At 37.5% G+C, this 24,372-nt stretch overlaps 1 protein-coding gene across 1 annotated transcript in view; it reads right to left on the bottom strand.

The window, feature by feature from the left end:
• OXCT1 (3-oxoacid CoA transferase 1) overlaps positions 1–24,372 on the bottom strand; it is a 143,876-nt gene that overhangs the window by 18,814 nt on the left and 100,690 nt on the right. Inside the window, exon 13 of the mRNA XM_012649601.1 lies at positions 7,138–7,227. Coding sequence (XP_012505055.1) covers positions 7,138–7,227 — 90 coding nt within the window. The remainder of the gene's footprint in view (positions 1–7,137; positions 7,228–24,372) is intronic.

The raw sequence follows: 24,372 nt of genomic DNA on the forward strand, positions 1-24,372 counted from the left end.
AAATAGATCTTGGCTACTACATAGTCTAATTAACAAACTACGAAAGAATGATAAGCTTTTATAAATAGAAAAAATTAAATCAGCTGAAACTCTTATTAATTATGAATTATCCTAACAAAGGAATACTTTATTTATTTATTTAGGGATACTTTTTAATGTTGCTGAAAATTATCGCAAGAATGTTTCCCAAGAAAGGATTTTTCTAATAAAAAAAGAAACAACTTCATATTTGTTGGCTTTTGTTAACACATTTGGTCCAACAAAATGGGATTAATAAACTTCATTTACCTTTTATAATTCCTCTCCACAGAAAGTAAAGACAAGATAAAATAGCATTCAGCATTTCTATATGAGACCTATCCTATCAGAAACAAATTGCAGGCTGAAATGAAAGAATCCTTGACTATAATTTGAATCCACATAATGAAATAAAGAACTTCAGCAAAGGTAAATATAAAAGGTCATGTAAAAGTTAATATAGGTATATATAAAGGTAAAATACGTAAATATAAACAGAACAAGGTATTTTTATAACTTTTCCTCTAGAAGATTATAAATACAGATGCCTAAAGCAATAATTATAAATATGTTCTGATGAGCATATTTATAATTTAAGGATAAGTATAGTTTGTATGACAAAAGCAGCACAAAGAGAGTGAATGAAGCTATATAGGAGTATACTTTTTTATACTAATATAAAATTGAGTTAATCCAAACTAAAAAAATTATTCACAAAGATTTATTCTCAACTTCATAACAATATAATTATGATTCTCTTTATCCCTTCAGGATCTAGACTCCTACATAATAAAAATAAAATCTAAACCTGTTTTAGAAATAGAACTCTCATTTACAAGCTTTGCTTGTTTCCAGTAAATGACAAAGTGACTGAATTTCTTTGCTTTTGTGGTCTGAAAGTTATACTTGGGAACACATTTCCACACACAATATTGAGAACAAAACACTTTCTTTATGCTGTTAACGATAATGGTACTTGCCAGAAAGAAAAGTTTAACAAAAGAAAAAGGAAACCCAGAGGCAGGACTCTGGGCTTGTTTTTGCTCTTCATTTTTCACTTGACTTTTATCAGAGTATTTAACCTTTACAGACTTTGGTTTGCCTGTCTTTGGAAGGGAAATATAAGACCTATCTCACAAGAGTATTATAATGACAAAATGGAGAAAGCTACCATGGAACACCTTGGAAAAAATTAAAAGTGCTCTCTATATGTTCAAAGTATTAGTATTTGAAAAATTAACAAGTATTTATTGAACCATTTTGTACATGAGGCATTATTCTACTCAACGCTTATAAGAGACAGAGCCCCTGCCCTCGGGGAGCTTGCACTCTACTGAAGAAGGGGGATGAAGGATCATGGGAGGAGGTAAGACTTCTGTTTCACACAATAGGGTAGTCACAGAAATCTTCTCTGGTGTTTTGAGTCTGAGTGAAGTAAGGGAGTGAATCCTACAGCCATCTGGGGAAAAGCCTTCTAGTCATAGAGAATATCAAATACAAAAGCCCCAGCCAGGATGCGCTTAAAATGTTCCAGAAAGTTTCAGGAAGTGAGTGTGGCTGGAGTTAAGCTGGGAACAGGAAGAATGATAACAGATGGACTCAGAGAGGTAAGGGGGATGGGTCAACAAACTGCATTAGCCCTAGAGACAATGGTAAGGACTTTGGACTTGAATCTAAGAGGGATGGGAAGCCACCCAGAGCTTTTCGGCTAAGGAAGAAGTGACATGATCCCATTTACATTCTTTAAAAATCACTCTGGCCATTGTGTGAAGAACAGAGCCTGAGCATGCACACGTGTGTGCCTGTGTATTTTTTCCCACCTAACCCTTCTCTCTTTGCTGACAAAAGAGACCGAATTGTAAGTCCCTTAACACTCACGATCCTCCCACACCCAGTGTCCATTTCCTCATTCCCTGCAAGACTTCCGTCCCTGTCAACTCTGCCCCATCCCTCAGATCTGCAAATGCTCCGTACATCCCGTGGGAAGCCTCCTTTTTGCTGCTCTAACATGGTGCTGGGAATCAGGTGCTCGACTCTGCACACTCAGCTCTGTACACCCTCTACCTTGTGTATGAACTTCTATGGCTCTCCTCCGATGAAACTCTCAGCTGCATGAAGGAAGGACCACATCGCTGCCTTTTTATTTCCTCAGACCCTATCATGATAGTGCCTCACACATAGTAGGTACTCAGTAAATATCTGATGCCTGCATAAACAAGTAAATTAACACATTTACATAAGGTAATTCTACCAAATTTCAAGAAAAAGTATTGAAGAATATTCCTTTGGTCATTCATAACATCTAGAGGATAGAAGGCACGAAACCAGCAAATTCGTAAAACGTTGCCTCATTTGTCTATGCTGTTGTGGAAGTAGAAATGAGCCAGATAAGAAGGGAGAGAGAACAGACTGTGGAAACACCTAAGAACAGGAAACAACATGATGTGTTTGTGGAAATCCCGGCAGAACTGGAGTCCTGGAAGCAAGGATGAGGTGGGCTGCTGGGGAACCCATCACAAAGGCAGGTGGGCCCAGGAGAACCAAGCAGTGCTGACTGCATTGAAGGATTCTCAACAGCACCATCTCCACCCAGCTTCTGTTTAGACTGGTCAGTCTGGCAGTGGTGTGCTTGATTACCAGGAAGCAGGGTCAGCTCAGCAGTTAGGGAACCTGTGGGATGCTGCAACAGCAAGCTATGCAGACGCAACAAGGACTCAAATAGGGATGAAGAGAGTAGAGATACACGGGCGAGAGCAGACTGCAGGAGTGCCATGGATGCAGTATTCATAGCGCCTCATGCAGGTGTGGGTAGGGGCAGAAATGCACCATGGATGTCTTGCCAGATGAGGGCAGGAAAATCATCACTTCTCTAGTTGGGCCAAATGGGAAGAAGAACATATTTAGGGGCAATGATGATTGTTTTAGTTGTGAATGTGTTGCAGCTGAGGTGACCAGGTGGAGCTGTCTAAAAAGGAGTTAGAGATACAGTTCTAGAGCTCATCGGAAAATTCCAGTGAGGGAAAAAAAGGATTCTGAAGCCACTAAGTGAAAAATAGTTGGTGTCAAAAATTTCAATGGCCAAGAAGGCTGCAGAGCAGAGGGCCAAGAATGGAGTCATGAGGAGTCCTGGCAGGCCCATAAAGGAGGGATGGGCATCTATGAATGCAAGTTGGTGGAGCAGCTCTGCAACTCTCAGCATAGGGTTCACGACTTTGGGTCCAAGGCTGTTGCTGAAGTTAAAACCTTTATCAGATGGACAGAAGAGGAACATAGGAAGTCTAATGCTACCAGGTTTATCTTTAAGGACATGACTCCAAAATTATGCACATCGCAAATGCTCAAATCCCATTGACCCAAACTTGGTGGCATTGATGCATCTACGTACAAGGGAGGGTGGGACATGCAGTCTGGCACTGAGTTACTATGTGCCTGGATGTAACTTGGAGGATCCTAATACAAAAATGAAGAAAGGGAGATGGGTACACCAAGGGATGCAATTAGATTCTCAGATTGTCTTCTTTGAAGCACATTGTTGATATCTGTGTCACTGAAGCAAGAAGAATTTTGATGAGGAAAAATGAATAAGAGAGAAAGAGGTAATTCTAAAACCTGACGCTTCCAGGAAAGGGAAATGTCGGTGGAATGCTGGTGCAGAGGGAGCTTTGTGAGGATGCAGCATGGAGTAGTAGGATGAACACAGGCTGGACCAAACTGAATCACCCTCCCAGCTCTGCCACTTCCCTGGACAAACTTCTTGCCTGCCTATGCCCCAATCTGATGTCAGAGGGTCACTGAGAAGCTAATGAAATTAGCACCTATGATGCCAAGCACAGCACTCCACCTGGTAAGGACTCAAACTGTTACTCCTTTCCTTCTTTCTCTTCCCATTTTTAGAAGGCAGAAGATAGGACATGCCAAGGAATAAAAAAGAAGTTTTTAATAAGGAACGTGGCTGGACACCAAAAAACTTTGCCTAGTTCACAATTTTGCCTTGAACCCTGATTTCTAAGCGTAAATGTAAATCATGTTACAATGCCAATCTGACTCCTGTGCCTGCCATACATCCTAGAGGTAGTGGGAAGGCAGGGGTTACTCCAGAGCAGTAACAGTAAACAAACAGGTTTCAGGTTCCAGAAGCTGCTAGTGAATGAACTAAAGGTAATGGCTGGCTGCAAAGGCTTGCAAGGAAACAGTTTCCTTTGTCTGATTAAAACAACAACAAAAAAACATGTTTGTAAAGGTCAGGCAATGCTACATTTGTAAACAACCTGAATCTGTAATCCTAAAGATGAGGAAAAAGAATAAAAAGGCCCCATCTGAAAACTGGTTAACTGTTCCACCCACTTATGGGGAAAAAAGTAGCAGCACAAGAATACAAGATTATATTTCTTTTCTCAGGTTTTAATCCTTCATTATAAACATTTCACTCCCAGGTCTTACAAAACTCTAGGGATTAGTTAGTTCTCCAGGCTTCTCACTTAATCATAAGGCAGCAGAAGTTACCTGGCACGTCTAAAAGAGCAGATCATTAACTGGAGAGGTTACCAGCAGTGAAAAACCTCTCCTCTCCACCCTCTTCTCAACCCTACCAACCTTTGACCAGAGCAAAAGATTCAGGGAAGAAATGGTGGGACCTCCATGTTCCCTTGAGCTAGGCCAGTAACAATGAGTCCAAGTGAACAATACAGCTTAGCAACCACACATTCTAGGACCACAGGTAAAATGTGATGGTGAGGAGAAGAGAAACTGTTGGTTTTCTAAGGCTAACTATTAAGTGTGAACCAATTAATGTTTTAATCACTAGTACATTTTTTGTTGGTTTGTTCAAATAAAAGTATCTAGGGAAAAAATACCTAATTCCAATTCTGGTCTAGAACTCAATGCTGATTTCCCCACTGAGAGACGAGAAAAGGAAAAGTAAAAACATGATCTTGCCTCCGTGGAAAGCTTTAATAAGGGATTTCTAGTCTGAAGTTGGAGGCACCATTTATTTTCCTCTATTAGAAATTCCAGTTGAGGAGAAAGAAAAGACTTCAGAAAAAAAAAAAGAAAAGAAAGAAGAAAGAGAGAGAGAATTGGGTAAATACAGACCTAATGTTTTGAAAACGAATGCACAAAAATAATCTGAAATAAGTGAGACTTCAGTGCCTATGTATCAACAGTAAAGTTAACAACAAAAGGAAAGTCGGTGAGAGTTTTCTCCAAATAGACATTATGTTCCAGAAAAGATGTGGATTTGATTTGCATGCTTGGCATCCTCTTGCCTCTGAAATGAAGTATTTTGGATGCTTTTGCAAGGCATCTCTCCAAAGTTACCTGGCTGGTTCCATTTCTATTGTTCCATATTAATGCACCACTGCTCACTTCCCACTGTTTACTAAACAATTTATGATAGCTTGGATTTATTGCTGTTTTCACAACCAAATCATTTTGTGGCACACATCTCTCTGTGACAGACTCCCCCAGGGGAAGCAGGTGAGGTGCAAATCTTCCACTTCCATGCTCTTACATAATGCGGTACCAGTAAATAAAAACAAAGCAAATGAACTACCACTTCCACTCAGATCAGCCACTCTCAAAGTGAGCCTAGGTAGATCAAAGAATAAAAAAGAATGACGAAGGGCATAAAAGATGAAGAATATACCATTTAGTACCAACTTTTCAAATTAGCAGAAGCCAATGGACTCAGGTCAGGAAAACAATTAAACTCATTTGGTTCAGACACTGAGTCCAGTACAAGGAAGGAAGTTAATAAAAGCCATTCTGACTGGGGTAAGGTGATATCTCATTGCAGTTTTGATTTGCATTTCCCTGATGATTAGCCACATTGAGCATTTTTTATAAGTTTATTGGCCACTTGTCTATTTTCTTTTGACAAGCTTCTGTTCATGTCTTTTGCCTACTTTTTAATGGGGTTGTTTGATTTTTTTTTTCCTGCTGATTTGCTCAAGTTCTTTGTAGATTCTCGGTATTAGTCCTTTATCATTTGTATAGCTTGTGAATATTTTCTCCCATTCTGTAGGTTGTCTGTTTGCTCTGCAGACACACTTATAATCATAACTCAAGTAATATAAAAGAGATCCATGTAACTAAAAAGATTTGTACCCCCATAATACTTTGAAATAAAAAAAAAGAAAGAGTTAAACTTAACAAGCACAGGATTCCCTGAACCGGTTAGTTGTCTTAGTCTGTTTGTGCTGCTATAATAAAATACCTTAAACTGGGGTAGAAAGCGGGAGAAGAAAGGAAGTTACACTGATAGCTGTGTGGTGAGATGACGGGGCTTCCAAGTCAGACACATCCACGTCTAATCTCAGTTCCACTAGTTAAGTGACTTCAGAGGTCAGGCTACTTGACCTCTGTGAAGCTCTGTTTCTGGACATGTAAAAAATACCTGTATCAAGCTCATGGGCTTGTACACACAAACACATACAGCGTGCTTAGTATACTGTTAGCACATGGTATAAGCCCCCAAATGGTAGCTATTATTACTGTAGGATGAAGAAGGAGGAAGAGGAAGAAGACTGACTGTAAGTTTCATGAGATCAGTGATTTTGGGCTAGTTTTGGTCACTGACAAATCCTAGCACTCAAATATTTGAAGATTTATCAAAAAAAAAGTACAATACTTTTCAGAATAAGGACATTTGCTATCATTAAGTCCACCATTCTCTAACACCTGGAAATGGCACTCACAGTTTCGGTGAAAGGCCATATTATCCATTTCAAAATGGCTGTTGCTAAAACCCATACTCTGTTGTGTTTTTCATTTTGTGCAGATAACAACCACTATAATCATCTTAAAACTTGAATCAATACATCTACCCCAACATCTTTTCACTGCCTTTGGAGACATTAAAGCTTTTACTCTTAATATGTATGCAGGGCAAATATTTGAAGAACACCCTGATGTTTGGCTTCACTCAAAGTTAAACAACCATTTAGCTGAATAATAATAAATAACTGCCTTTATTTGTCATCTTTCTTACTAAAATATAAATGCTATCACCTTGAATGAGACAGAGAAAACAATAAAAACCACGGTTAGGTGACCTGGTGTATTGGGTTTCTACGTATTGTAAATTTCAAAAAGCAGCACTCAGGGAACAGAGTATCTTACCTTCGCTGAATGCTCCATGGTGACCACCACTTTGGTTTTGGCACTGGACACTAAATCCATAGCACCACCCATTCCTTTCACCATCTTCCCCTGAAAAATAGAAACAGAAAATAAGTATCTCTATATCTTTCACCTCTTTAGTATGTGGCAGAACAAAATTACTTGCAAAAACAAGCCACTGGAATCATTAACAAGAAAAACTCATTGTCTTTCATTGCTCAGTACTTGAAACTTTACGACCTAATATTTTGCTACTCTTATTACTCTACGGTTGAAGGATAAAGTTCAGAATAAATGTTATGTCACGTTTGTTAAGCGTTGCTAACATGATTCTGTTGATGACACATTAGCAATAAGACAACGAACGTATAAGAAACATTTTAAGAATCTTTCTAGAATTCTAGGACATTATTATTATTACAAAATATCAGATTAAAATCCAAACACCCCTGACATCCACTTCTTTCTTTTTAAACACATAAATTACAGGCACTTTCTAAGGCGCTCTTTTGGATTTCCTACAACTTAAAATGCCACGAGGCAGTACGCTGAGGTACTAACGGCATTTCTCTAATAATGATTAATACGAAAGGTGGGTCTGTCTTTCTAACACTTGGCATTCATCTTACCATTAGAAAAATAAAATAAAAACATATTCCTGTGAAGCAAAAAAAGAACCCAGAAGCAGAGTTCACCATCCTTTCACCATTTCCACTCTATTTTTGTTCATTTGTCCATCTCTTATGCATTACACATTTACCAACCACCTTTTATGTGCCCCACACTCTGAAAAATTCCCTGTCTATTCTGTCTCCTGGTTACAGAGTTCTGGAAAAAGCAAGTGTTTCCAGAGATGACAAAATAAATTCTTACTAAAGAAGACTGAAGAGAAATGTCTTCTAACATCAAAACTTCCTTAAAATTTTATTTTTTGAACCCAAATCCTCTTGCTGATTTGCCAGTGAACTCTAAGAAGGCTCTCAGCTCCTTTCTCATAATTTTAGAGCTAGAAGATTAGGAAATGCACTCAACACTTGGCTTTAAAATGTGGTCTTGAATCCCATGATATCGGAGACATCTTGGAGGTCAATCTGACACGGCATGAACTGAATTAGATGAGCAGTATAAAGGGAAGGAGCAAGTCATCACGATGTCTTTGTGGTCTGGAGGCTGCCACTGAATGAGACGGATGGCAGCCGGCAATAGTGGAGTGTGGGGAGAAGTGCAAGGTACTGAATGAGTCTGGTTTCAGACATGTAAGTTTGAAGTGAAGCAGAATATCCATGTGGAAATGCAAAATTTTAAACTTCTATAAGTGATGCCTTCATTCTTAGTCAGCTGCAACTTTAATAAATAAGGCATCAATTTATTAAATTGGTCATAATATTTCTACAGAGAACACTGATACCTTTATGGCACGAAACATGGAAAAGTCAGAGAGGGAAGCAATGAATGTCTATCATAAACTCTAATGCTAAAGTTTGAGATTTTTAGAGCAACAAAAGACACGAATGCAACTCCATGATAAAATGTCTCCACCTGCCATGGTGAAAACATCCAGACAGCCTCAGCCTTCTAAAGACAGTGTCCTTGGGCAGAGACTGTCAGGGGTGAGTGCTGGAAGAATGAGGAAGCAACAGCCAAAGAAAACTAGAAACAAAGCAAGCATGTTAAAAATTCCACAAATTAGAATATACCACAGGCAAAGTTTGTTCCCTGTGACACAATGATTACATTGATAAAAGCTTATGACAGCTTCTAACAGGAAGCATGTCCAATTTAGGTGAATCTGATTTACACATTTTAAATCACTGTGAATTAGTTAAGAAATATTTACAGAGCACCTACTGTGTACAAAATGCTGTGATGGCAGGAAGATAAGGCACTATAAAACATGGTGGATGAGCCATCTCTTTGTTTCTGTTAAAAACAACATTCTTGCTTGACTCAATATAAATCAATAGCCTTCACCACTCAAAGAGATTCAAGTGCTTTGATGTTTCATCACCAAAGCACATGCTACAAATTTCAAAGCACTATGTTGATACTTAAATTTAATGTGTGTTTCCAAGAATGGGAAATGCACAAGACTATGTACAGAACACCTGAGATCTCTCCTGTTAATTATGAGACATAAGCAAAACACCAAATATCTCTGAAGTTGGGCTCATTATCCATACACCAGGAATAACAATATCTGTCCTATCATAGAGCTGTGCTAAGCACTGTATGAGATAATGTATGAAAGTGTGTGTAGTAAATAAAATTTATAAATGTATTCACTTACATCTTCATTCAGTCAATTCAACTTACTAAATGTTTAGCATAAGCCTGGTACCACACTGGGTGCTGGAAAACAGAGTTCTTTTCCTTGAAAAGCTCATTGTCTGGGGAAGGGAAAGTATCCAGGAATAATCAAAGAAACTCTGACCAAACTTCTGTCCTCTAAAAGAAGTATTCCCCACTTCTCCCTCATTCCAAGGTAGAGCTAAGTGCCTTTCCCTATGTCCTCAGTATGTCATTCTATCACAGTGCATTTTCCCTTCCCTTCCCTTCTCCCCTCCCATCGCTCCTCTTTCCCCTTCCCTTCCCCTTTCCTTCCTTTATTGATCTCCTTTCTCTCATTGTTTCTTTCCATTATAAGGATTTGGATGAATGAACAGATGAATGAATTAACCTAACATAGGTATGTTCAAGTTCTGGCAGAATACTGAGAATGCAACTGCTAACTGCGCCTGGGGACACAGGAAGGGAAGGAAGCAGCTCCGAGGATTTCAAAAAGGAGGAATTTCACAAAAGTAGTTTGCCAGGTGGGAAGAACAATACTGCAAAAGAGAAGAGCAGTATCTTCTAATAGGAAGTATTTCTAACAGGTTAAGAAGAGAACCTTCAAGTATTTGGTTTTCCTACCCTTTTAGTATGATCACTGTATCAGAAAAATAAAATAAAATGTTTCCCTCCATTTCAATTCCCAAAGGACTTCTGAAACAGAAGAAATTACTAAAGGAAGACAAGTCATTCTTATCTACACTGGCAGAAAAAAAAAAAAAAATCAGAGTTATACAAGGCACCCTCTGTGACGCCAAGTGAGAAATTCATCATCATCCTTCAATCCAGCTGAGCCAGGCATTCTTTTGGGACCTCACTGCTTGCATTTCTTAGCTCTGTGTTGCACTTAGGGGTGGTCATGTGTCTGAGTCCCAGACAATGAAAGAAAGGGAGGTGACATCTGTGATTTCCAGGCTCTGGCCCATAAAAATCTCTTCCATGCAATCCTTCACACTCTTTCTCCTGCAATCTCAACATTGACATCAAGGTGACCGCAGAAGATGGCTGAGCTTCCCTCAGCCTGAGTCCTTAAATGACCACGTGTAGCAGAGCCCACTTATGTGGAACCACATTGTACTGTTCACTGAGTGCAACATGAATGTATAGAGTGGTAAGCCACTGAAATCGGAAGGCTTATTTGTTATAGGAGCTAGTGTGACTCAAGATGATGTGGTGCCAAATGAGTCACATGGAAGAGTGAGAATTCAGTGTGGAATCAGAGCTGTTACAGCTGCACAACAGAGGGGACCTGAGCCAGCCTCCTCGAGACGTTTTACTACTCTCCTTGAGGGAGGTGACTATGCCAAACACTGTGCCAGGCACAGTAATTCACCTCTTTATCCACATGTCCAATACATCGCTTGACATTTAACAGAGGAACAATATACACGCTGAGTGAATGAATAAAATTAGAGGGTTTATGAATGGAAGGGATTATGGGACGATGGGAAACAGCACTGCAAGTTAAGGGAACAGCTGAAAAGGGATACAGACCCCACTTCATCCCAATCTTCCTCCCCAAAATTCAACATCCTATTCAACATACAAAACAAGAACCTGATAAAACAGGAAGATTAAGAAGCTAAAAATATAGCTTTAAATAAATCACGAGAGGGAAAGTGATACTTGGGGGAAAATAGGCCTATAATGAAGAAGAGCTCTGGGCATGATTGAAGCACTGGGCCAGAGTGACACAAAGTGTGGCTTTCTTTAAAATCTTATCAGCAAACATACATTTCTTGAATGGTGCAATGTTAGTTCCGAAACGCATTCTGGCAAGCATAATGAAGAGATGATTGCTGGATCCTCATTTCTCAGCCAGTTCATCTTTTTGCAGTTAAAGATTGACCCTGATACCAAGTATGGAAAGAATTCTGCAATAAAATGAGCTAACAGTGCTGCATGTTCCATTATGACACAGCTAAACGATTGGTCTAAAAAGATACTGATTCAAGTATTATCTTCAATTTACAAATATTTATTCAGAGTCTATTATAAATCAGGTACCAAGATGGGAATTAGAAATAAAAGATGAATATATTATCTACCTTTTCCCCTAGAAAATAGATTTAAATTTAAATCAATATCATCAATATATTTCACCTACTTTGATCCTATTTCTTTTTTTTTTTTTTTTTTTGAGACAGAGTCTCACTCTGTTGCCCAGGCTAGAGTGCCATGGCTTCAGCCTAGCTCACAGCAACCTCAAACTCCTGAGCTCAAGCGAGCCTAGTGCCTCAGCCTCCCGAGTAGCTGGAACTACAGGCATGCGCCACTATGCCTGGCTAATTTTTTCTATATATATATTTTTAGTTGTCCAGATAATTTCTTTCTATTTTTAGTAGAGACAGGGTCTCACTCTTACTCAGGCTGGTCTCGAACTCCTGACCTTGAGTGATCCACCCACCTCGGCCTCCCAGAGTGCTAGATTACAGGCGTGAGCCACCATGCCTGGCCTGATCCTATTTCCTAATATCAGAATTTTAAAGAAAGTAAAAGGAAAACTACATTATGAAGGCAATAACATTAAAAATATTAAGGCATCAAAGTACAAATATTAAATTGCACTCCCAAAGAAATAGTAATTCAAGTTCTAAACATGACCTTGGGTGATATTTTAAGGATTTTACAAAAAGGTGAAATGAATGCATTTGAACAGTTCTGTGCAAAACTATTTAAAATAAAATACAGAACACACTGAAAATTTTTCTTCCCACCACCTTTACCATTAGGACATAAATAGTAATGGCTCATTTCCAGATTTTTTGCCTCTAAATATTCTGGTCTTAAGTGAAAAACAATTTATAATATATACAAATAATTTTTAAAGCATTTTTAAGTAATGCTATATACCATAGTAGAAAATGTGAATCTACTGGAAGTAAAAGGGAAGGATAGCTGTGGAGTGATTTATTAATAAAGTTAGGGCTTGTTGCTGAATATTAAACACCAGAACATTAAGTACCTCAATCCAAATGTAAGCCTCCTTATTTCAGTCTTCCCCACTATTAAAAAATGCTCTAGGAAAAAAAAGATCCTCTAAACATGCTCCTAGCTAAAGAGTAGGAGAGAGGGAAACTAAGAAGGATAATAATAACATTTGTTTAAGCACAAAGAAGCAGGTTATAACTTCCTTCTTTAGGGAAAATACAAAATTTATAATTTGCCCTAGTTTAGCAAAATTATAACAAAGTTATAACAGAATATTTCTCTTTTCTGTATTATACTTTATTTTCAAAACAAAAAAAAGTGGTTTTTCTTTCAAAGATTTATTGTATTTCCCAGGACAGGTGAATTGATCATATAAGCCAACTAATATAGAACTAGAAATATAATTATATTCTCTAGTGCTAGATATGTTAGCAAAACTGCTCATAATAAATATCAGTTATCAATCATAAAAAGGTTTTTAAAAAGGCATGTCAAAAAGCAGTATTCTGACAAGCTTAAAATTTCATTTTAATAAGTTCTGTTGTTCCTGTTTTCTCAGGGACTTTTTTCATCCATTAACCCGTGTTCCAGTTTCTCCATCTTCTACCTCTCTACAGGTCTTCTCTACGTTTCCCTCCCAGAGATAAAATCTGGTTTCTTCCTTGACTGTGCCCTTGAAGTGAGGACTGTACCCAATGAGTTCTGTAGTAGTTAATCAACTGATTTAGTAGGCACCTTGTGGGTTTACTTTACTATATTCCTGGACCTGTCTACTGCATTTTACCATCTATACCTTAAAACTCTCCACTTACAGGCTTCCATGGCACAATCTTGTCCTGGTTTCTCCTACCTCTCTCAAGACGTTCAGACTCCTTCCTAGCATCCTTTTTCCCAGACCACCTTTGTGTGTTGGCCAAATTAACAGCTCTGTCCTTGGTTCTTGTCTCTAGTTGTTCTCCAAGAGTGATTTCATCTACACTTAATGACTTCTAAAACTACATTTCCAGCTCAGGTCTTTCCTCTGAGTTTCAGACTTCAATATCTGAAAGCTTTCCTATCACTCTGTGGCACAGTCTGTTAGCAGATTCCCAGCATTGTTCCCTCTTATTCCTGGGCTCATAGTTAGGCTACTTTGTTTCCAGCCTTCCTTAAAGTTAGGGTTGGTTTGGGTTGGTTGTATGAATAAGTTCTGACCAATGGAAAGTGGGTGAAAGTGATGTATAATACTTCCAGGGCTGGACCAAAAAACCTTCCAAGAATAATCTTCCATGTTCTTCTACTTTCTGCAAACTGTAAGTTGCAAATGGGGGAGCTTTAGATTGGAAGGAGTCTCAATCCCTGAATTACTGCACAGAAGAGAGCTGTCTGCAATCAGGGATACTCATTTTAGTTATACACGAATGAGAAATGAAAACTTATATTATACATGCTTAAACTCAGTATGATCCAAACTGAATTAAGCATCTTTATTAAGGCAAATCTCATCTACCTGTTAATTTTCTAGATCAGTTAATGGCCAATCACTCATCCCAAGATCCAAATCAGAAACTTGTCTCTTGCCTCTCCTTCATAATCCACAACCAATTAGTCACTCAATCACTAAGAATGTCAATTCTTCCAATATCTCTCGACCATGACTTTTTCTGTCCTAGCTAAGACCCTCATGATTTCTCCCTGAGTGGTAATAACCTCCCTACTGGTCAACCTGTGTCCAGCCTTGTCCCTCTCAAATCTTTCCAACCCACAGCCACAAAAATAATCTGTCTAAAATGAGCATCTGACTGTTGTTTCTCTGCTTAAAACCTTTCAGTGGTTCCTCAGTGCTTCAGGGTAAAGTCCTAGCACCTTAGCCTGACATTCGAGGCCTGCAATTACCTGGCCCCTGCTCTCCTTGTTTCCTCACACTGCATCCCTATTTCCATGCCAGGACTAGTGAATCACTTGTACACAGCATAGGGCTTCATGCTATGCCTTAAGGTCCCACCCTCATTCTATCAAGTGGACTCTAGCTTATCCTTTACATACAGAATCACGACTACTTCTCCCAGGACATGCTCATGGACCTCCACCCAACTCTGTCAATACGATTAGATTAGGGACCTCTCTTGGGTGCTCTCACAGCTTCCTTGCATATCCCCATTTTTAAATTTACCATGTTACCTGCATTAAGTTCAGGCTGATGGTCCACTGGCAGGTAGTGGCAAGGCCATACAGTAGTTATAATGAAAATTCTTCCTTATAAGAGGCACCCTGTCTCCTCTCTAGCCACTTCCCCACATCTAGCAATTTAAAATGCAACAGGCGCCCTCCAACACCCCATGCAACTATGACTGCCATTGCTCTGATTTATCATACTTCTTCTATCAGTGCCAGTGCCCGACCACCCCTAATTAAGATCACCTGTCACAGTTGTAAGGCACTGCCTTGCTCAGTGGATTATAACCCTCTTACCTTCTTTGTTCATCTCCAGCCCAGTACATTTACTGATACATAATAAATTTTTTTCCCGTATGTATTTAAATAAATTGAATTCCAGCTCTAAGTAGAAGCTTTTGTTTCTAAAAATATAGCATCAGAAAAAAAAATTAAGGTACACTAATGAAGCTAATCAAAACTGAGGGCTTTACCTACTGAGAACAACAATAAGGGGGAAAAAAGAGGTGATTGAAACAAGATGTAAAATTAAAACCACCTTAGGAAGTAGCAAAGTTAAAAGTTCAACAATTCTTCGGCTGAAGTGGGAGGGGCCAAGATGGAGGAGAGAATATAGTACTTTGAAATTGATCTGAATAAAGGACATTACTCTTTTATATCCTCTTCTGAATGCTAAATAAATGTTACTTAATAAATATCTAAAGTACACTGAATTTCTCTGTTGTTTATTTTTTCAACTGGGGAGAAAAATCATTTATAAGATACCCAAGGAAAAGAACTAAGAAACCTGATACCTCAACCATTAGCCATTAATTAAACATCTACTTAATATCTGTTAGGTGCTCTGTGCTATCCTCTGAGCATACAAAACTCCCGCCTTTGGCTAGCTTAGTTACTGAATGCCCTCTTATGTTCCGGAGGCTGAAAAAAATCAAGAATGCAAATTCTAAAATCCTAAAGCTATCATTTCTATTTTCTTTCAAAGATTCACAAAGGGTAAAGTCCATTTCCCTTAGAAGGGCAAAGGAGTAAACTCTATTATAATTAATATAATTGTAATAGAACCAGTGATATGTACTGATTCAAAAATGTTTTATGATAACTATATATATTACATTATTTGATAAACATGCACATTTCCTAGTTCCAGGCAGAATATCAGAAAATAAAAATTTACTCTCTATACCAGTTTACACTAGAAACTGTATGTACCAAAACCACATCAAGTTTCTTTAAAACACTGTCTATTGCCAAGTGAACCTAAAGAAACAAAAAGATCCTAGTGTAAGTGAAACTCAGTTTATTACCATGATCAGAATCTTTATTCATTCATTTATAAGACAGTCCAGACCAAACATTTATGCAGGTAAGAAAATTTCACAATTACAATAGGTCTGATTCTTAAAAAAATCAATTAACTTCAAATAAGAACAGCGAGTTCTGTTCCTAGCTATTAACTACACTGATTTCTCTCATTTCATAAAAGAATAAATATCATTCAAGAGGGTCTCCATAGTTCACTTATGAAACCTCATCACTCCAAGTAAAAAAAAAGTTCCAATGCATACAAAATTGTCAATTATACAAAGGTCATGAACTCCACCTTTGTATAGGATGTTAGTAATCATTTATTAAGTGAATATTTAGAACTCTGAAACTAACGTATTTTCCGTTCCTAAGGTACAATCAATGTGTGACTAAGTTTTTTATTGTTATAAATGAGGCACTTTGGATAGGTTAACTTCTTTATACAAGGTCAGACAGACTAATGCTCTAATCTATTTGCTGGATTTAAAAAGTGGAAAGCAAGAGAAAAACTGTGTTATTCCTAGTTCTTTTTTTAAATATATATGCCTATTTAATTCAGATACCTAGAATTGTTATGAATTTGAGAGGAATAAAGACATTCAAACACCAATAGAAAATCGTTAGTTTCTTATTTGTTTGAGTATTCAAATGCTTATGTAACTCTTCAGTCCATCTGGTTTTATCAAACTGAACCTTCGAACACAAACAGAAGCAGCAAAGTTCTCCTTACCTTCTATAAGTTGCTAAGTATCAAACTGCACCAATTTATTATGAATTAAATTTGAAGAACATTACAGATTTAAAAACAAAAGCATACAAGTATCAGATTTTTTTTAATTCCATAAATGCCTAGCATTGCTGCTCAATGAAATCTTTCCAATCTCTGTGACAAACTAAATGGTATTGGATCTATTTTTTTAATATATATTTTTTATTTCAGAATACCATGGGGTTAGTACATGACTTTCATGTAAGTTATGGTTTCATTATTTTGTATTACTGATGTGGCAAAGAGGGAAAATTTTTTTAACTATTTATTGTATTTATTTAAAACCAACTGTCAGGTTCAAGCACCTGTCTTCAAAAAAGCAGCAGATTTTTTTTCTTTTTTTTTTTTTTTAACATACTCAAAGTAAGATTTGGCCTAAACCCTTAATTCCTTCCTGCAACTAAACACCCTCAGGAGATGCCACGTAAGGGAGAAGAACATGGAGCAATTTGCATTTTTCCCCTGGACAATAGAAACAAGGTAAAGCAAAGCCAGATCTTTTTGAATGAATGGCTGTCATGTTTAATACACTTGGAGCGCTATAAAACTAGAACCACTATCATATATGCTTATAAAGATATATACTTCTTATTAAGTAAGTCCCTTGCTTGCTTCAAAATTTAAGGATGATCTTTTTCCTGGTCAGTCATTTCAAGGGAACGATAAATAAATTAGAAAAAGATGAACTGTTTTGCATATTTCTGTGGAAGAATGGAAAACATTTATACTTTGAGAGGTTCAGAAAATTCACTGTACAGAATGAACAGCTTATATATACCAGGCCTGTCCGGAAAGTATCCAGCTATTATTAATATAACAAGAATGGTGTTTTTCATATTACATGGCTGGATAATTTCTGTACAGATCTCATACTATCTGTGCAATTTTTCTTGGTTGGGGGAAAACAGAAAAATCCAGTAGTTCTTCTAATTCAAAATGGGATGAACAGCTAACTGTAAATGTGACCCCAAAGACTACATTGGAATTTCGAGTTTAGAGTCATTACATTTTAAAAGCAGATGCTACATTAGGAAGAGCAATGATAGATTTGAAACAAGCTCTGTTAATATGCAATAGGAAATTGGAAAGACTGAAAGAACAATTAAAACTTTCCTTGGAAAACAAGAATGGCATAGCACAAACTGGCGAATTAATAGTTGTGTTTGATAGACCGGTGATTGAGCAAGAAAATCTAACAAACTGTAGCTCATCTCCAACCACAGAAATATAGCAAAATGGTGATGTCTTACATGAAAATGGAGAGCCTTCAGCAAGGACAACTACCAGGTTGGCCACTGAACGTACTAATGGAATAGATAATCACATACCTACAAACACACCAGTCCAAAACTCATGCTGCTCATACGTAGTAAATGGAGATAACACACCTTCATCTCTGTCTCAGGTTGTGCCAGACCTAAAAACACACCAGCTCCCAAATCACTCACATACGCACCTGCCAAAGACACTGTTAATGGAGAATCATCCTCATTTGAATCAGCTGATAATGCTTCTGCCACAGGTACTCCAACAGTGTCTGAAGAAAAGGCCTTGTCTTCAAACTGCACCAGTACTATTGTCAAAGATCTTCCAGTCCAAGAAATACTGACTTCCTCAGAAAGCAATGAATGTATTCCTCTACCAGTGCAGAATTGGGATCTGAAGGTAGAAGTACATTAGACCATGACACTTCTAAGTCTGCTTTTGAAGCAGCCAAATGAAGACAGCCAGATGGGTGTGTGGAACCTGGACGGCAGCAGTCTGGAAATGCCAACACAAAAACTTTGCCATCAGGGTGGGAACAGAGAAAAGAACCTCATGGTAGAACGTATTATGTGGATCATAACATTCGAACTACCACATGGGCGAGACCACAACGTTTACCTCCAGGTTGGGAAAGAAGAACTGATGACGACGGGAGAGTTTATTATGTCAATTGTAACACCAGAACGACAACATGGCAGCAGCCTACCTAGCTTAGTTCTGAAGCTGCAGTTTCAGTTTTCACAGAGTCTATTCATAATATTGCAGAGGTGAAAACAACATCAAACAACCTGGTGAAGTGAGTTCACCTTGTTTTATCAGGCCTCCTACAAAAGGCAACAATGGAAAGAGCTTAAGCAAGTGTTTCAGGATAGATATATGGGGATTTGTTTTCATTTAAAATAATTAAGTATTATACTTCAAATAAGTTATTTGCTTATTAAATACAACAAAGCACTGGAATTTCTGGTCCTGTACACTATCCAGAAACAGAATAAGTAACATATTTAAAAACACAAGTTATTTTCTTCCTTTCTTTGGGCCACTCAAAAATGTATTAGAATCATATAAAATTGCCCACATATGATCATGTATGACCTACAAACACAGGAATTTCATACGGTTGGCTCAACCTATGTTCTACTGGTAGGGGTTAAAAGATCCCATTTATTAGTGCAGAATTTTTTAAAAGGCTTATATATTTTTAGGAGGTCCTTGATAATCACTACAAAAATGACAGCTAAAATACAAACAGAAAGGTAACAATCATTTTTATGTGTCTACATGAACTAAAATATATCAATCCCCTCAACTCATTCACATGGAATATGAAATTATTACTATTTCTTTTGCAATCAGGAAATAGTCGTTCTCAGTTTATTTTCTGATTCCTCAAAGAGGGTGTGGGTTGGTTGGGGAAAAGGGGGAGGATATGAGAACCAGAGCCATGAGCAGAGCGCACCCGCTCCACCACCTCCTCCCACTGTCTGCACAGCTCTAAGAAGCACAATTACAGAATTATCATAATTACACTGCCATCTCTGACAGCTGGATGGGACTTTTTTACAGAGAAAGAGACACAGTGACTGAAAGAACATCATTAAGGAATACATTGAAATCATTACCAGTGTTTTTATGCACAGTAGAAAGGATCAAAAAATAATGTAGAAGATAATCTAAAAGTTAAAAAAAAACACTTAAGGGCAATTGTGAAAGAGCATGCCATGTATACTAAATGTAGGTGCTCTATTAAGTGAGTATTAGAGGGTTAGGTGGAAGAATATAAAGCCACTTTGATTATACATTAATATTAATAATAACTACTCTGTTTATTCCTGAGATGTCCTCTGGATTCAGTTGATGACCTAGTTTAATGACTGCTAAGCACCTACTGGGAATTAACAGCTGTGAACATTCATGGCAAATGGATCACCCTTTGGTAGTTGCTGGAGAGTCCTACGCAAGTCTTACTGTATAAAATGGGGACGCAATCTTCTCACATGTGAAAGCAGGTCCATCCTCTGGTTTGCCAAGAAAGCATACCCCACTCTCAGGGCTAGAACAATGGGCCTCCTAGGTGACATCATTCCACACATACTCAGAGCATGGGATGAGTATGAGGTCTGAGCTGCATGGGAAAAGCATATCATCTTTGTGAGAATGACTGCCCTCTGGGAGCAACAGAGAATTCTGTTGCTGTGTCACCTTGGGAGGGTCCTAGCAGCACAGGCAGGAAATAGTTTTAGAAATAAAAAACATAATTTCTCCTTTGAAGGCCCTGGAACTGGAAGTGTCTACTAGAAAGGTAAAAATGGCTTCTCCTCAAACCAGGGAGAATTAAGGGAGAATCAAAGAACTTTTCCACACCCCAAGACAGGTTACAAAAATGAGTTTGGGGAATTTGCCACAAAGTTACTAGTTTTGAAAGATATATAACAAGGAAAATTGAGAGAGCATTAATTTCTACCTTCTTATCTTTTCAAGTCAACCATGCCAGAGCAATCTCTTCATGGGAAAAAAAAAAGAAAAGTGAAGTATCTTTGGAGAAAAGTAACAGTAAAAAAAACTTTGGTGAAGATGTTGGTGATGCAGAAATAAAAATACAGAGAACAGAATGAAAAAATAAAAGAATTTGTTTTAAAGTGAAATACAAATAAAGATCAGAAGAGGTAGAAATATATAGAAACATATAAACTTTAACATACTTTTTGATAGGCCAAAGTTTCAACTCCCTGAACTTCTAAGATAACCTTTTAAGTCTTTGATCTTGATGGCTTTATCTATAATATCTATAATAACTTTATCTATAACTACTGTTCATAATATCAGACATAGATGTTAAATATATGACAAAACAGTATTAAAAATCACTGTGAGTAAAAACCCTGAATATTTCAATTTAATTTTACATGGACCTTAGTTGAGGCACATTTTAAATCTAGTACATTCTCAGGTGAAAAGCAGGAGCTGCGACAATGAGAAGATTTTATTTCTTTTATTGCTTCAACATTGTATGGCAAAAAGGACCTAATACACATTCATCTGAAACTCAAGTATGACAAATACTTGGAGGTGAAGTATACTTGCTAAAAGCTCACTATTATTAACCCTAACAATGCCATTTTCTAGGCCCAGTATGTGGAAGAAAATATATTCTCTTGATACCACCTTGAGATATAGCTATTCAGGAAGGAGTTACTTTTTTCCTGTATCCTCAGTGAACAGATCTAAAACAGAAAGTTGTTTATTTTTATTAATCAAAAACTGCATGGCAGTATGTTAGTATGCATACATACCTTCCATAGCCCTGTCCATTGAGAAGGCCTAGACCAGGGGTTAGGAACCTGTGGCCTTAAGGCCACATGAGGCCTTCCAGGTCCTTTCACAGAACAAATTCTTTCATTTTTATTAATACATTTTTGTTTGTTTTTTGTATTTTCATTTTATCTTTAAAATACCAAAAACTAAAGTAAGTTTCAATGAAATAATCCTCCCAGATTGACTGGCACAATTAGAACCTTAGCAAGCCATAAAGGCTAAATTGACAGCTGCTACCCTCATGATTTAGATCTAACTTCCCCCCGCTGACTGGCGCCACTACCACATGAGGCTGGTTAGCAAGAGTTTACGGGGGTCCACTATGGCAGTCTACTACCAGCTTTGGACAATGGTGCACTGTGTTTCTGTTTAAAGTGGAATTTATGAATAGTTGCACAGCTTGACAGTACTTTATAATACTGTCTGCTTAACAGCCCATCATGTCAAAGAAGACCAAGAGAACGGTGAAGGAAGAAAACAGATTTTTTAATGAGGATTGGGAATTGCAAACTTATCTTGTTTCTGCTAAAAATAAGATGATCTGCTTGCTTGGTGATACTGCAATATCAACATTAAAGAAATTCAATGCTCATCAGCATCATAACACTCATAAGGACCACAAATATTTTAAATTAGATAGAGGGAGAGGCGCAAAAGGTTGTATTGCAGAAATTAAAAGATGAAAAGCAAAAGCAAAGACAACTCTTTCAAGCAGCAATAAGACCTGGAAATAATGGCACTGAAGCAACTTATAATGTAGCTTATATACTCAAGGAAAAAAGGGGAGCCATTCAGTGGTGTAAAAATTGTGAGAGAATGCATTGTTGGAGTTGTAGGATGCTCAGATCCCAGTAACATTTCAAAGTACAAACAACTACCTCTTTCAAGGAGACCCATAACTGATCCACAGCATGAATTAGCCTTCAACTTAACAGAATTTCATGCAATACTTCAAAAGGAAAATATATAATATTCAATTGCTTTGGATGAATCAAATGATACTACTGACTCAGCACACGTTTTATACTTTATTCAGGTCACACCAGAAGATTTTCTTTGCTATGAAGAGTTACTTGCTTTGGGCACTCTTGGCAACAGAACGTGAGGAATAGATATTTTCAACAGCTTTCAAGATAAATGTCGTGAAGTTGGACTGAATTTGCTAAATTTAGTGAGTGTATGCACAGACAGTGTACCTTCCACGACAGGAAAACATGAAGGGTTTATTGCACAGATAAAAAAAGTATTAAAAGATCCATATGCTCTCATTTCTTTTCATTGTATCTTGCATCAGCAAAATCTCTGTGCTAAAGCTACTATTTTAAGTGACACTTTGCAACAAGTTATAAATATTGTTAACTGTATTCCTGTAAATGCAACACAGCATCATCAGTTTTGTAACATGCTAAAGTTGAAAGATGAGGTATACAGTGTGGATTTGTCATATCATTCTAAAGTGCATTGGGTATCACAGGGACAGGTGTTAGCCAAAAGTTTATCTCTGTGAGAACAGATAGTTAAATTTTATGAAGAACAGAATCAGCTATGTGAACTACTGAAAGAAGATTTCTGTAGGAATGCAGCATTTCTGTGTGATATCATGTCAAATCAAAACAACTTGAATATCTCTTTACGAGGTAATACTAAGACTAAGTCTATATATGATCTGTAGCAAAAAATCCAAGCATTTTGGAAAAAGCTATCTTTTTTCAAAATACTTCTTCAAAAGGAAATTTCTGATGAACATTTCCCCAGTTAGTAAAGGTCATTGATGAGCAGGATGATATATGCAAATGATTTGAAGAACACGCAGCTATTACAGACCCATTAATTGCAGAGTACAACATAAGGTTCACTGACTTTGAGAATCATGAAATTACACTTAATTTAGCATTTCAGCCTCACCTAGTTGGTATCACCAAGGCACCTAAAGAACTACAGACGGAACTGACTGAACTCGCAGTAGATGACATTTTAAAATCATTGTTTGATGCTAAGAAAGATCCAATTGAAATATGAAAAATGCAGTAGAATACCCAATCCTGACACCTTCAGCAACATGCCCCAAAAATGCTTTCTTGCTTTTCAACCACTTATTGCTGCGAATCTACATTCTCCTACCTAACCCAAATCAAGACACCCTTAAGGTCATAAATGACTGATACCCATCTAGACGATCAACTGAAACTGCAGATCTCCAATGCTGCAACCAAATATGCAAATGCTTTCCAACAAAAAGCAGATACAACGAAGTCATTAAAAGGTTAGTTAACTTTAAAATTAACAAATAGTTGTCATTTTTTGAAATTATTAAGTATACAGTAGTTAGAGTTTTACAAAATGATGTACATTTTTAAGTATATTAAAAGTTTCTTGAATGCGGCCTTGTTTGATTACAGGTAAATTAATGCAGCCTTCCCACATGAAAAGGATCCCAACTTCTAGCCTAGAAGCAATGACATCCCAGTAGCAACAAGCACATCTAGCACTCAGGTCTTGGTTTCTAAATACCATTCTCCAATAAAAAAAAAAAACGGGGTTCTATGAAGAAATAGCTGATTCTAGGGATAAGGAAAACATAAGATGGTTATTTTGTAGTACCAGAAAGTAAAGAAATGCTCTATGAAAAATAAAAAGAATGGAAGCATACCAAAGGGGTACAGGAGCCAACCTGAAATAGTTCCCAATGGCCACAGATTTTTTTTTTTTTTAATCTGGGATATTATGGAGGTACGAACATTTTGGTTACACAAAACGCATTTGCCTCGCTCAAGCCAGGGCTACAAGCGTGTCCTTCCCCCATACAGTGTGCTCCATTTCTATTTGCTGTGGGTTTACCCCCGACCTGATCAGCACCCAAGTGAGTATTACTACCATGTGAACAACTTAGTGTCGACCAGTTAGTATCAGTTTGATGGCGAGTACATGTGGTGCATGTTTTTCCATCCTTGTGATACCTCACTTCAAAGGATGGGCTCAACCTCTATCCAATGGCCACAGTTTAAGCAATTCGAGAATGAAAATAAATAACATGGTACTGCATTACAACCCAACGTATATAGAATAAATATACATGAGATTAAATAAATAAATATGAGAGAAGAGACAAATCTTCTCTCCAGAAGAATTGTAAAATGCATACATATATATGCATTTCATATATA

Source organism: Propithecus coquereli, unplaced genomic scaffold (assembly GCF_000956105.1).
Source record: "Propithecus coquereli isolate 6110/MARCELLA unplaced genomic scaffold, Pcoq_1.0 Scaffold110, whole genome shotgun sequence".
NCBI classification, from domain to species: Eukaryota; Metazoa; Chordata; class Mammalia; order Primates; family Indriidae; genus Propithecus; species Propithecus coquereli.